At 40.1% G+C, this 14,647-nt stretch overlaps 1 protein-coding gene across 1 annotated transcript in view; it reads left to right on the forward strand.

Annotated features, from left to right (window-relative positions):
* The first annotated feature begins 363 nt into the window (after positions 1-363).
* hk2 (hexokinase 2) overlaps positions 364-14,647 on the forward strand; it is a 45,679-nt gene continuing 31,395 nt past the window's right edge. Inside the window, exons 1-3 of the mRNA XM_067602852.1 lie at positions 364-656; positions 11,313-11,475; positions 14,088-14,236. Of these exons, the coding sequence (XP_067458953.1) occupies positions 594-656; positions 11,313-11,475; positions 14,088-14,236 (375 nt within the window). The 5' untranslated portion in view covers positions 364-593. The remainder of the gene's footprint in view (positions 657-11,312; positions 11,476-14,087; positions 14,237-14,647) is intronic.

A 14,647-nucleotide genomic window follows, 5' to 3' on the forward strand; every position in this document is an offset into this window, starting at 1 on the left:
AATCCATTAATGGTTTCAGCTCTTCTAATTTTAACTACTTAGGCTACTGTTTGGTAGTTTTAACCCGTAGCAATGCACCGTATTTTATAACATGATCATATGTTTTGTTTAAAAAAAACTGTTTAAAAATGTATAAGTATGAAGTAACATAAAATGGAAATAAAGTACACGTAAACTGAACTTAAATACAGCACTGGAGTAAAGACTACACTACACACCCATGACAACGTATGAACTAAAGTGTCTTTTATTGCAAGGCTCTTGTGGCCTAAGTAAAGTGTTCCTATTATTTTGTCCATCCTCCTGTACATCCATGAGCAGTAAACGGGACCACGCCGCGCCTACTCTGCAGCCAATCAGCGTTTTGAACTCGGGATGACGTCAGCGAGCGACCAACTCGAGGAAGTTGGAAGTTTGTGACAGTACGACTCTTGTTTTTAGCGACAGTTTTAATTCACGTAAAGAAACCGAACAGGCAAAAGTATTGTTTTTGTATGTATTATCTTAAGAAGGCGGCCGTGTAGACAAACTTTGTGTTCCTTGAAGAAGGAGGACAGACAGGACGTAAAGTCGCCACACATCACTGACTAACGATGTTAGCGTCGAGCCTACTTGGGAATTACTGCGCCGAACTCCATGATGACCAAGCGAATAAAGTAAGTACAGGTATAAAACACTCAAGTAGGTTTCCTTTGAGGACATTTGCTGTATCATGACGCAACTCTTCGCCGTTTAACGTTAGCTCTACTGTGAGGAAGTTCAAACAGGGGTTAAGCACGTAGCTCGGCTACTAGCACGTATGAAGCTAGTGACGTCTCCACGTCAATTGTCTGCTAGTCCAAATATCCGCCCCAAGCGACCCTAATTATCATCACCTGTGTGCCCAGAGGTGGAAACGTAGGAACGGCTTACCAGTGGACAAAATGTAAACAATTTTGGGCTCAAGGAGAGGCCATCTTCAGGAACATCTTGGGAAAACAAGATATTGTTGTTAATACTCTCACTTGTAAAGGATTAAATCAGACGCAAAGCCAATAGCTTTGTCTTTAAGTTAAAAGTGTGTTTCTGCAGAGATAGGTTTGGTTTAGAATATATTTTGTGACAAACAAATATATTGAATACTATCTAAATGTAAACATTTAACTTTGGAAATGTGTTATCTGCTGTAACAAAAAATACAAGTTAGTTTGCCTTGAAACTTATTAAAATAATGTAAATAAAACTTAAGGCTGTGATTACTATCACATCAAACTAATTTGGCAGGGCAGCAAACATCTCAAATATTTTAGACACAATAATGTTGAGGTTCAACCAAGACGAAAAAGGTAAACAAGTGGATCACAAAGGCCCTGGCACATTCATACACTCAACTGTAAGATAAAATAAATTCTGGTTTAACATCTCTCAAATGTTTTGGAGGTAGAAATCTAAGTAAAACGTGCAAAATTGTACCTGTGTGTGTGTATATGTGTATATATATATCAGTGGAGGCTGGTCCATAGAGGCAGAGGAGGTTGATCCTCCTCTATTTTTTGAGAGAAAAAAGGGAGATCAAAATATAAAAAAGAATATTTGGTTGAAATAAACCATTACCAAATCTCAGTATTTATAAATTATTTTTTCTCTCTTCTTTGGAAAAAATCCATTATTGAAATTCTGTTTAAAATGCTTCAACAGCAGCAGTGGTGGTGGTGGGGTGGGGGTGGGGGTGGAGGGGTGCAATTGGTGGAGTAGGAGTGGGGGACAGAGGAGGACGGGTGCCTGCTGTCCTCCGCAGGGCGGGATCTCTTACATTGGACTTAATGTATTTCATTTTTTTTCATGCTAATCTGTGATTGTCCAAGACACATAAAATGACGCTCCAAGGGAGGATGTCCTTCCTAACCAACCAACAACCAGAATGCAATATTGACATCGCATTGGTCCAATGATAGTTTCCAGATTTCATCTGTAATTCTCTCCACTGTAAGGCAGAGTAGCAGCAGTAGATAACGAGCAGTTAGCAACAGTTAGCTTGTTTTAGCAGCCTGAAGGACTCTTTATATATCCATGGAAAGACTATTAAGGACTGTTGTTAAGCTAACCGGAGAAATTATCTGGTCTGTGCAGTGCAGCAGCTGCAGGACGCTGCCGTGGAGGTTGGAGAGAGAAACAACCAGGAGAGTTAGCTTGTTTGTCATTGTTGCTAATGATATCAAACTGGTTAAGCAGCAGCCACAAAGTTCTGTTAACTAACAAACAAGATGACCAACAGTCACAAATGGATGTTATAACATGGATACTTCATCTCCATGATAGAAAGAAGAAGACATCAGATAATGTGAGTCAGATACAGCTTCTCTCTCTCTGTCTCTTTGGTCGCTAATTTCATCTCTGATGGTTAAATGTCTCTGTGTGGCTTTTTTTGTGAAGAATGCAGCAGAGATCATGTAATGTGTTGTGGGTAACGTTAGTTTGCTTGTTGAAATTACAATGCGCTATCTGGACTCATTCATTCGTTTTTATTTGAGTGGTTGTTCAGTCACCTGTTGATGTGTGATTAGTGAATGAGTGTGCAGGAGGTCTGGCTGCTTGCTTGTGACAATTTCTTCAGTTTGTTTTTAAGCTGAGTCGTATATTGAGTAATAAGCTTAGTAAGTAACTAGAATAACAAGTGTTAACTAATGGAGTAACAGATCGTAGTTGATGTGTGTTCGGTACTGATCGCCCCCAACGGTTCGGCAGGCATATGAACTGCGGATTAATTACAAAATTTAATGTCTCATTTAAGACAAAGTAAACAAACTGCTGTAAGTACAAGTCATGGGCAGACAGCGTCTCGCTAACAGGGATTTTGAAGAGCAACGATCAAACCAGCATCTAACGGGTCCAAAGTGACATTTGAATTATGTTTACCTGCTGTTTAATGTGCCGCAGCTGAGCAGCTAATTAGCATCTAGCTGCTAACTGACGTTAGCGGTGAATGTTTGTTATCATCAAGTTTTGATGACGTGGACAGAGGCTGTTTCATTCACTGTTTAAAAGAGGAAGGTTTCATGCCTCATATTGCAATAACTGAGCATTAAATATTTTATATATTTTATTTTATTTAAACATTGGACATCTTAAATGTTTGTTTTCAAGACCATGGGCAAAAGTTCCTTGCTGTTTCTGGATGTAAGTCTGTTACAGAATAAATGGAAAACAAAGTTTTATTTGTCTCTCCCTTTTTTTTTCGCTGATCCTAATAATGTTCTGATCCGTGACTCAAATCTGTGATACAATCCGAACCGTGAGTTTTGTGTTCATGTTAACACCCCTAGTGTTAAAACAGCAGCAGTTTCCCTCGGTTCACCTGCTCACAGTTTTTCAGGTACTTGGCAGGTCAGTTGTTCCTGCATCTTGGAGAAGTTGCCACAGTTCTTCTGTTGATTTTGGTGTCTCAGCTGCTTCTATCTCTTCATGTAATCCCAGACTGACTCCATGATGTTGAGATCAGGGCTCTGTGGGGGTCAAACCATCTGTTGCAGGACTCCTCGTTCTTCTTATCGATGAAGATAGTTTTTTATGACTCTGGCTGGATGTTTGGGCTTGTTGTGATGCTGCAGAATAAATTTCGGACCAATCAGATGCCTCCCTGATGGTGTGGCATAAAGGATAAAGATCTAAACATCTAATGTGCCTAAAACTTTTGCACAATACTGTATATATATATGTGATTCTATCTATCTATCTATATATATATGTATATATATATATATGTGTGTGTGTGTGTGTGTACAATTAGTATATTCAGCTATAATCATTTATCTTACTGACTACGTTATTTTCTGTGCTTAGTTCATATATCATTTGATTCGCTAGTTTTCTTTATGAAATGACAATAATGTTAGTGGGTAAATACCCCTAGCTTCAAGCTTAGCCTAGCAGTTAGCTTTGTGCATTCGCAGTCAAAGCAGCCTCATTAAAACAATGGTGTGTGATGACTGTTCCGCAGTTGCAGACAGGATGTCACTACTAGGGAAATGTGTTCGTGAGTTAGAGTAGCTTTTTTTGGCTAACGTCACTTTAGATGTGACGGGCACTCCAGATAGTTGTATCCCTGCTAATGATAGCACTAGCGTAGCCTTGTTGGCTGTGATAGGAAATGGGTGTGTACTTTGACATGCAAACCAAAAACTGCAGACTGACAGGCTGTTGTTGTGTATATTTCTGCTGTTAAATCCATCCCTATCGAGTAAGAAATGTCCAAAGTTTATCATCTTTATCAACATACATTCTATTGCGATCCCGTATCAAGATTGTTTTATCGCCAAGCCCTACATTAAGGACAAGCAAAAAAATGGCTGTGTAATTCTGTTGCCTAAAACTGTGTTGATGACAGACATCTGATGGCAGCCTAATGATAATTTGTCAGGTTAAGATCATATTAATTAGTTACAGTCAGCTCAGATTATTAAAGTTGGAATGCAGAAGTTTTTGGGAGAGTTAGACTTGTGAGAATCAGAATCAGAAAACAATAGTTTACAATAAATCATTTTATCTCGATTATCTTGTTTTCATAATCGTTGGAAGCCAATATCGAAAATGAAATTCGATTAATCGCACAGCCTTAGCCATTTGACATGCCACAATAGGAAAAGCACAGGTGTGATTAGTAACATTAATGATGGCTGAATTCCAAGCTTAATTTAGCTGTGTGTCAAAGAATGTCCGTCGGACAGAAACAGACTCCCAAAAAACAGTTCCATCGTGTGTCTTTTCACACTCGCATCACTTGTCCATGTTCGGAAACATCAAATGGAAGAACTGTGAGGGACTTTTACAAAAATACTTCAGTTAATGTCCATTTTATTCATGGTCACTTCTGTGCTGGAGCGAACCCTTTTATTTAAAAGCTTAATATTTATAATTTAAGAAATAAAAGTGTGCCAGCGTTATTTTGAAGTTATTTATTTATTCATTCACTCATTTTGTTCAAGCTGTGAAGACAAAAAGAAAATTAAATAAAGTCCAAACCATGATCTTCTGCTGTGTTTAAAATGTATACAGTGGAAACCGCTGATAGTGATCACAGTTACAGTGATCAGCTGCCTATATGGATCAAAAAGCTCGGGACAGAATCATTCCTGTACAAAATTTGTGCTGTTTAAATAATGAACCTATAGTAGTAGTTCGCTTACAGTGTTTATTTTGGATCTCTTTATACATGATGGAAAACATATGGAAAAACATTTAAAATTACGGTAAACCTATTTTTTATTACTTTCTTCCGATGATAAGCAGCTGCAGCACCATTATTGCCCACCTGAGGTTGCTGCTGCGTGACAAACGTAGTCTCCTTAAAGCTTACGACAATAAAAGGGGGAAAGACATCTAAGGAAAGGATCACTGCTCTCTTCACCTGTTCTTCTGCCGGGGAAAATAAGTAACTTGTCGTTGGCAAAAGTCAGAACACGCCGCTTCGAAATTGTGCGCACACTGTGTTTGAAACAGCTGTACTGTATTTTGAAACAGTCAATTAAATTCATTAATAGTGAAGCTGTCCGTTTCATTACTTTGTATTCATGTTGGCTAATAAATTTACAGATGTCATTTAGATGGTATTCTGCATGAGAAACAAAGAAAAAAAAATCGGTTATAATAATCATCCGCTTATAGTGATATTTGACCCGGACAGACATGATCACTAAAAGCAATTTCCACTGTACTTATATCCTTCTGCAGTTTCTTGTCCAACTGCAACTTCTTATTTTTTAACTTTCATTGACACTTGTAAATGGACATCCTGCAAAGGAGAAAATGTGTCAAAGAGTAGATGATGATATTGGTAAGTTGGTTCTCTTAAGTTGCCTACACCATAATTTTAAACATACATCTGATATTACCTAGTATAGTGATAATATAACCACGGCCAGTGATCAGAATGCTCATTTATTAACAAATAAAGACAAAACCATGAACAGGGACAAGCACTGCTCTTCACTTTCCCAATCAAGCCGGATGGGGGATCAAACTTCTAGTAATAAGTTCGCTCTTGTAACCTTTAGACCATCACTACCCGCTGACAGGTAGAGATTTAATCTGTCGCCAGTTTTGTGCCAAGCCATCTCCCTCACCTTGTGAATTGCAGCAGTATTACCCTTTTTGGTGAAGACTACTTTATATTCTTCATATAGTTTCATCAGAAGGGTTTGTTCTGCTGCTGAGAAGAACACTGCTCTAGTTTTCCCTTTTTTTGCGACATAATATCCTCTTTTTGATAAACGAATGGTCTGGGCACACTGTAAGCTTATTCCAGCCTGGCGAGAGGTAGTGTTGACTAGACAAGAATAAGCTGCGTTAGTGGAACAGCTTGAGCCTAAAGTGAAAGCTGACTTTTGCACAACTCCATTACATAAATAAATGTCACCAACTGAAACAAAACGTTGCATTTATCCCTGTTCCTTTGGTAAATGCCAGGGCCATGTTTTGTTTTCTTCCACTTATTCTTTACCCCCTAGCTTGTCTGCAGTGTCAGACAAAACATGTCAGGCATAAGCTGGACATTTCAGAATGTCATGACATTAACTGGAAAGGTCTTCTTCTCACCTCATTTTGCCAAGCTAATTCTTGCTAAACTCTCTTCATTATATCAAGGGTTTTTTCATTATTCTACATTGTAGAACAATACCGAAGACATCAAAACTATGGAATAAAACATATAGAATCATGTAGTAAACAAGAAAGTGTTAAACAAATCAAAATATGTTTCATATTCGAAATTCCTAGAAGTAGCCTTAATGACAGCTCTGCGCACTATTGGCAATATCATAACCAGCTTCATGAGGTCGTCACGTGAAATGAACTTCTGAATGAGAAGGTGTGTCCAAACTTTTGACTAGTACCATATATATGTATATGTATGACCTGGCTCAAGTGGCCACAACAAAAGGGAAACACACCATGGCAATGTTTAACAAAAGAAGCCGTATTAAACCAAATTAAGCCAAATTAAAGAAGTAGGTAAATGTAATTAAAGCATGGGGTGTTGATATCAGTAGCGTCAGTGATGCATGGTATGGCTAGGTGTAAGGTGTGTGTGTGACTGTTGTAAGGTACGAGAAAGTAAAACGTATCAAAACTAAGGCAATATAACTAAACCAAACCAAAACAGGTGCCTGTGGAAGTGAAAGGGGGAGATCATGACGATATTTAATTGGTTTGATCTAATTAAATTGACCAAAAGTTCTGGTTGGGGGGATAATGTCATATTCAGACCTCCTACAAGTCAAAGCCAGTCTACCGTTGTCATTGTGGGTCTGATGCGTTGTATGCCACAGTTTTACAATATTACAGACTAGAAGCTACAAATACTGTCAAAAGAGCCAAAACAAGTGTAATATTCCTTCTTTATTGATGCAGTTCTCGAAATGCCTACAGCTGAAGTTTTTTTTAGCATTCTTTATTTCATCTCCAAATTTATCCTTGCTGAGGTTTTGACCACGATGACATGATGAAAATAACATAATAGACTCGATTATCCAGCACTGCCTCATTGGTTAGTAAAAAGTATGTTCTAAATTTGGGAATAAAAGCTCATTTCACTTGATGCACTGAGCCCCTTAATGTTAGTTGCTGCCCTTTTTACACAGCCTGTTCAAGGCGGGAATGCTGCGCCTTTATTCCGCCTCGCTATTCTGTATAAAAGGTATGGACACGCAGCGGGGGGCAGAGTTGCTCCTCCAATAAGTCGGCTACGGAGGTAGTCATAGCCGGCTGGACGTCTGTGTGAAGCTTCAGGATAGCTGGCATGGCTGGACAGGGAGCTGACGCTATTGTGTTACACATCATGCTGGGATGCTATGTAAAAGCACACACGGTGGCATTATGCCGGTTTTGTTCAGTGAAAAAAAAATAAAAATGAAGGTGGCTTAGTGACGGATCTCCTTTACAGCTATAATGCGGTATATCTGTATATAAAAAGTGAGAATATATGAGATGAGAGTATAAAACCGCTTCTGTAAAACTGCAATGAACACCCCACCGGTCGGCAAGACCCACGTATATGTATTAACAGTAACGCCAAATTACTAACACTATATTGGCTAGCGTGCCAGACAAAAGACACTAGCGTTAGCGTTAATATTACTTATCATAAGCAAATCGATTATGTTTGATGGCTTGGTGCCGATGAGCCGAACACTCTTTTGACCTGTTCGCTTCCTTTGATAAAGTCGTGATTATTTCTTCGCGGTTCCAGGCTATTTTTGGGTGGGTGAGCCCTGCATGCCTTGCAGTAGAGGAGAGTCGTCTTATTCATTTATTCGACACCAAGCCAGTCTATTTTCCATTTTTCTATAGTTGAAGCTGCAACTTTCTTTGCCGTCTTATTCGTCTTTATTTTGCTTGCTGGCGGTGGTGTTGGTGACGGCCCAGGACTTAGGTTGCTTTCATCGGGTGGAGCAGTTAGAGTTTTTGTAAGGAGGTAGCGGTCCATCCTGGCAGCGAACTTCACTGCAGGTGCAGCAGGAGTGCAACACCTCTGTCAGGTATCGTAGTGCGTAGCGTGAACAAAAGTGCTGTTTGTGTTTGTGTGTTGAAATTGAAATTAAATGAATTGGATGAAAATAAAATGATGGCATCATGTAGAATTAGGATATCGACCTAAACTGGTAAAGATAAAATTATTTTTTTCGAATTTTGGGGGGCAATTTCTGCCCCTCGATCATGGTTTTTAGGGGCATTCTGAGATTTCTTGGGGCATTTTTGCCCTTGCCCCCCGCTAATTTCCGACGCTGTCTGTTGATCAAACACCTCCTTGATGTTATTGCATAATGGATAAGAATCTAAACATCTGAAATGCCTAAAACTTGAATGGCATTTACTCAGTGTGTTGCGTAGGTACATAGTCAGACCTTGAAAAGTCTGTCAGTTCCTTTAAATCTCGTCCTAAAACCTTTCTTGTGATCTTTCAGAGCACACAATTTTTATTTGAAATCATAATCTCCCTTTCATCTGTTTCATCTGAATGGCTTTTTCTCTAATTAGAAACATAGTCAGGCAAAACAGACTGTTGGCATGTCTGAAGCTGTTTCAGAGTTTCACCAGCATCATAAAAGAAAATGCACCCCTGAAGTGGTGATAATTTGCCTACTGTCAATGAGAATAGAGAGTGTAGAGCAGGGAGAGTTTGACTACTGGAGCTGCAGAAAAAAAAGTCCAAACAAATCTTGAAGTGCTCCATTTTGTACTACATTTCCTGTTTCTCACCTTGACGATGTGTTGGAGATTACTGCAAACTGCAAGAGGAGCTTGATTCTGGCAGCCCTCATCTAGCCATTTCACTGTGGCTGCATCCTCTTTTACCATTCCTCCCTGCAGTATTTAAGACTGATCCACTGGCAAATTAGTGCCCTAAAACATCCATATCTCGAATCACATCATTTTTAACTGCATCTGGTACTGCATCTCCTCTGTAGTTCCCCAGTGGTGGAACGAGTTACCAAACTCTGTTCGATCTGCAGAGTCTAGGGCTGTAGTCAACCAAAGAAAATGTTGGTTGACTAAAATCGTACATAATATTTAACTAATCTATTAGTCGCGCGGGGGGATATAACAGGACAGAGTGCACAGTAAACTCTGCAGCCACACATTTCTCTGTTCTGTATTTCTCTGTCTTCAGGTTATGCTAACCCATTGTTGCTAACTTTGGAGCTAACCTCCTTCACTTTTCCAGCATTTGGGGAAACAACAGACGTGACTTTTTAGCATTTATTAACTGACACACTGTAGTCTGTACTGTACATTTACTGCCAGACTGACAACTTACTACTAACCTTTTCCTCTGCTCCGCTCGCATCCACTGTCATTTCTCTGCCCCTCGCTCTTTCCTGCTCGCTACGCAAACATACTCCTCAACGGAGCCATGCGACCAGTGGTTTCCCAGGCAACGGCAGAGGTTGACTTACGTACCGGAACAGTGCTGCACAGAGACTCCCAAACGCTGTTGATATCAAATATAAAAAAATAATTTTTTTTTTGGCCTGGCGGGAGTTCTCGTTCTGACATTATGGAGAAACACAGATTCACTAGCAGAGTCCCTCTCAATCTTTTAGAAAAGACTAAAGACCAAGCTCTTTCGCGAACACCTCTGCACTTGATGAACTGTAGGGTGAAAAAAAACAAAACAAAAACAAGAAAAAACAAAACATACTTCTGTGCACTCTATGCACTCTAATCATTGCCTTGTAGCACTGCCTGTTGGCATCTATGTCCTATCCGGCCCAAACTTAAGCTTTATGGCGCTTACTCGTGTTGTTGTCTCCTGACTAGATCCTTGCTTGTGTTGTATCAGTCTCATATGTACGTCACTTTGGATAAAAGCGTCTGCTAAATGAAATGTAATGTAATGTAATGCAATGTAATCTTTAGAAGTTAGGTTATAATAATAAAAGCTTTTCAGTGGTTTGCAGATGAGACTTAAGTATTAAGAAGCAGCAGAGAGTGCGATTGCATTAACAGCATAGATAGTACTGCAAATTAGAGTGAAACAGAAAACAGTAAGGCTGTGTTTAAGTAACAGGAATGAAAGAGGGGAAGAAGTAATTTTGCCTAATAGTTGATGCCCACTAACTGCCTTTGGGTAAACAAAAAAAGAAGACAAAAAAGTGGTTTTGCGTCTATGTCAATGATATTTTGTAGGTGCGCAATGCCTCTAACATGCTGCTGTTTTTTGAATACTGCATTGTTTATGCTCCATACTGACATGCCATTGGGTTTTCATCAGCAGAGTAACTTAACACAACTCTGATATGACTGAAAGCAATAAGGCAGATATCTGAAAGTACAACCAGGGATGTAGAAAGAAACTTAACTTCAAACCACAAAAATTTAGTTAGAAGGTACAAAAGTAGTCTTTTAAAACGTCTTTCTCTCTGGTCTCCAGCACAGACACACAGGTGAGTCTGCAACACACTGCTTGTTTGAGGGTGGATGGGTGGGGGGAGCATGCCAGCAAGCAGGGCCGCAGCAGTGTGGCTCGCCACAGTTGTCCCCTGCTGTGAGGCTGTAGTGGAGATGCATTTCATTGTGTGTTGGTTTCAGTTGGCTCGGTGTGGCCAAAGCGGACCGACCTGGGCTAATGGCGAAACCCTATAAGCAAAATATACAGCCGGAACCCATCAAAGGAAAGCTACAATGCAAGTTATTTTCTCAATGCAGATTTGTCAAATTTTAATGTAATTTGTTAATTTGGATGATCACACATTCACTATTTTATTATTCACTTAGTGTACTGCTTATTCCTATATAGGACTTCTTTGCTCAAATGTAGCTCCTCTCAAATGGTTTAGGTGGACAAATACCTGCACTATCTTCAGCTGTCTGATGAGACTTTGATGGACGTGTCAATAAGATTTCGAAGGGAGATGGACAAAGGCCTGTGCAGAGACACCAACCCTACAGCTGCCGTCAAGATGCTGCCCACTTTTGTGCTCTCCACTCCTGATGGAACAGGTAATACACCTTTCATATGGGAAATCTCTGGATGTAACAGGTCTACTGAGCACAGTCAACCCACGTTTGACCCAGTCATATGAAACTGATGTCTTAGGTTATTCTCTGGTCGTTTTCATTCACTCAGGTCAGGAGCTGTAGTTCCATGCATATCACTGCAAAAACAAATGCAGTGTTGTATGCAAATGTATGCAAATACAGTAAATTCAAATAAAGTTAAAGGGTTAATATAAACTTAGCACAAAAAGTAAGGAAATTTGTGTTTGGTAGATTATTTCTTTGTTGTAACAGTGCTTCTAGGCAATAAATCTTACACTGTTGGAAAGCCTGTTTATTTCCCTTTTCCCACTGGCACAAACAGCACGCCCAAGCTGATCCCACAAGTGTTCAATGGGGTTGAGGTCAGGACTGCTGGCAGGCCAATCCATCCTCCCCACTCCCAAATTCTGGAGGTAGTCTCTGATAAACCCCGCTCTGTGGGGGCGAGCGTTGTCATCTTGGAGGATAGAGTTCAGTCCCAGACTGTGGAGATATGGGATTGCCACTGGTTGCAGAATCTCATCTCGATATCTCTCTGTATTGAGTTTGCCTCCAATGATGACAAGCCTCGTTTTTCCAGTGAGGGAGATCCCGCCCCACACCATCACACTGCCTCCACCAAAAGATGTTACTCTATCAGTGCAGCAATCAGTGTATATAGCTTTCTCTGCGTCTTCTCCACACCTTGTCCTGATGATCCAGCTGCCGCAGGCAGAATCTGGACTCATTGCTGAACATAACGTTCCTCCGCATGTTCAGGTTCCAGTGCACGTGTTGCCGAAACCAGCGCAAATGGGCCTGACGGTGAAGGGCAGTCATGGCAGGCCTCCTGGCAGCCCCATGAGACCGGAGATTGGCTGTGTGCAGTCTGTTCTGGATTGTCTGGGCAGAGAGCTGTCGGCCATATCGTCCTGCAAACCTTGACTGCCAATCTGCAGAAGACAGTCTACGGTACCTAAGTGCTGACAGGGTGAGCATATGTCTCTGACATCCCCCGTCATATGGAACTTGGCCTTCACTTTGGAGATGGTACTAGGGCTCACTCCAAATAATGCTGCAACTTGGTTTTGTGGAACACCAGCTTGAAGTTGCTCTATCGCATGGGCCCTATCCAGATCAGTCAAACGTGGCATGTCAATTCTTGGAGCAGACACCTATTGACCACTGTTGCAGGGCCCATGCTCAAAGGTGCCTGATTGGCACCTGATTGCCAGCATGTGGGGCTACCAGAAGCTCAAAACAAGAGTCAATAGCAACAGCAAAATAAGCTGTTTGGCATTGGCAGAGAAGATTTGGCAAATTTTTCATGGGCGCAACCCACATACTCAGCTCTGCTGCTCATCCCACAAATGCATGTTCCTTATAAATGTGGCACCATTTAAAAGGGAAATAAACAGGCTTTTCAACGGTATAAGATTTATTGCCAAGAAGCATTGTTACAACAAACAAATAATCTACCAAACACAAATTTCCTTACTTTTTTTGCTAAGTTTATTTTCTCACTCACCTCCTGTGGTAACTAGCTATGCAGATAGTCTGATGGTCACTTTTGTTCACGTTTTTAGTTGTGACGAGTTCAGTCAAACTGCAGTGGAAAAGGTAGTTTGGGGTTTTGCCAGAATTTCAACATGCTTGAAAGAATCAGCCTCATACAGAGCGAAGGGGCAGCAGTTTTGCACTGTAAAATAATATGATTCTGTCTGGTGATTCAGTCTTTACAGAATACACCAATGCATAAGTAACTTTCTGATCACACAGCTTTTGACAAACACTTACCTTGGCTTGAGTTAGGCCAGAAGTGCTATGTGGTTGAAGGTATTTTTTAAGAGAACAGTGAAACAGGAATTTTCTGAGATTTTCTTTTAGAGTCAGACACTGGTCTTGACTTGAAAATATATTAAATAAAAGTATTGATACTTGTTACTCTATACGGGATTGATAACCATGTTCACAGCATAAAAAACAGTACAATTGCATACTGCTGATTTACATTGATTTCACCAACAGGCTCTTGTTTTCCCATGTCAGTAATGTGTTTTTGCTGTGACTGTATTATTATGTGATTTTAAGGTACTCTGTGGAGTGGAGGGCAAATCACTTTTCTTACTTGTTTTTTGAAGGAAGGAGTGGAATAGAGGATAATACTGAGGTATTTGACATGAGAGACTACTTGAAGAATCTCTCCTGACACACAGACTTTAGAGTTGCAGTCATATGCTGAATGCATCGTTGTAAAGATTATACATTATAACATTTAGACATAAATGTTAATGTATATTCTTCTAAACATTTAGACATAAATGTGAATCTTAAAGCCATTTAGTGGTTGATTGACAGTTGGAGGTGGTAAAAAACGCACCTATGCACCAGCAAAAGGTGGAGAAGAAGAAGACTGCTAGCCTTCCTAATGTTTCATGAGGAAGGAAAGGCATTCAGCATGTTTGTTCTTGGATAACCTTGTTAAAGACTTACCTGCGATTTAAAGTATGCTAACTCTGGTTAAAATTTGAATTCCTTGTGTGTGATAAGTGATGTTGCATGAAATATTTTTTGATTGTTTTTTTTATCGAAAGAACAAGGTGAATTCCTGGCCCTCGACCTTGGTGGAACCAACTTCCGAGTGCTCCTGGTCAAAGTTATGGCTGGTGGCAAGCAAAAGGTTGAGATGGAAGATCAGATTTATGCCATTCCTGAACACATCATGAGAGGCAGCGGGTCTGAGGTTAGATGCATTACACATTACACACAGATAATATGTACTGTACACCACAAACGACAGTATTGTTGTTGCCGGCCACCTGTGGTCTAGATGCACTACCACAGAAGCAAGAAACACAGCTGTGCTGCTCTATGTATGTATGAATGAGACCAACTATAACACAGTCAGCAGGTCACAGTGCAGTCTCAGTTGAATTAAACTGACTATAACCAGACTATAATAAAAAGTCTGTTATCAGCTTCTTAAGTGTGGAGAACCAGGATGTACAACAATCATAACAACAAAAGATGATTAAGTATCACTTCCACATAATTAATAGCTAAGCATTAGTTCATCTGTAGTAGATAACACATTAGTGTGCAAAAGTTTTAGGCACTTAAAGTAAAGTGAGGATGCTTTCAAAAAGAATGCCAT

The sequence above is a fragment of the Thunnus thynnus genome, chromosome 2 (assembly GCF_963924715.1).
Source record: "Thunnus thynnus chromosome 2, fThuThy2.1, whole genome shotgun sequence".
Lineage (NCBI taxonomy): Eukaryota > Metazoa > Chordata > Actinopteri > Scombriformes > Scombridae > Thunnus > Thunnus thynnus.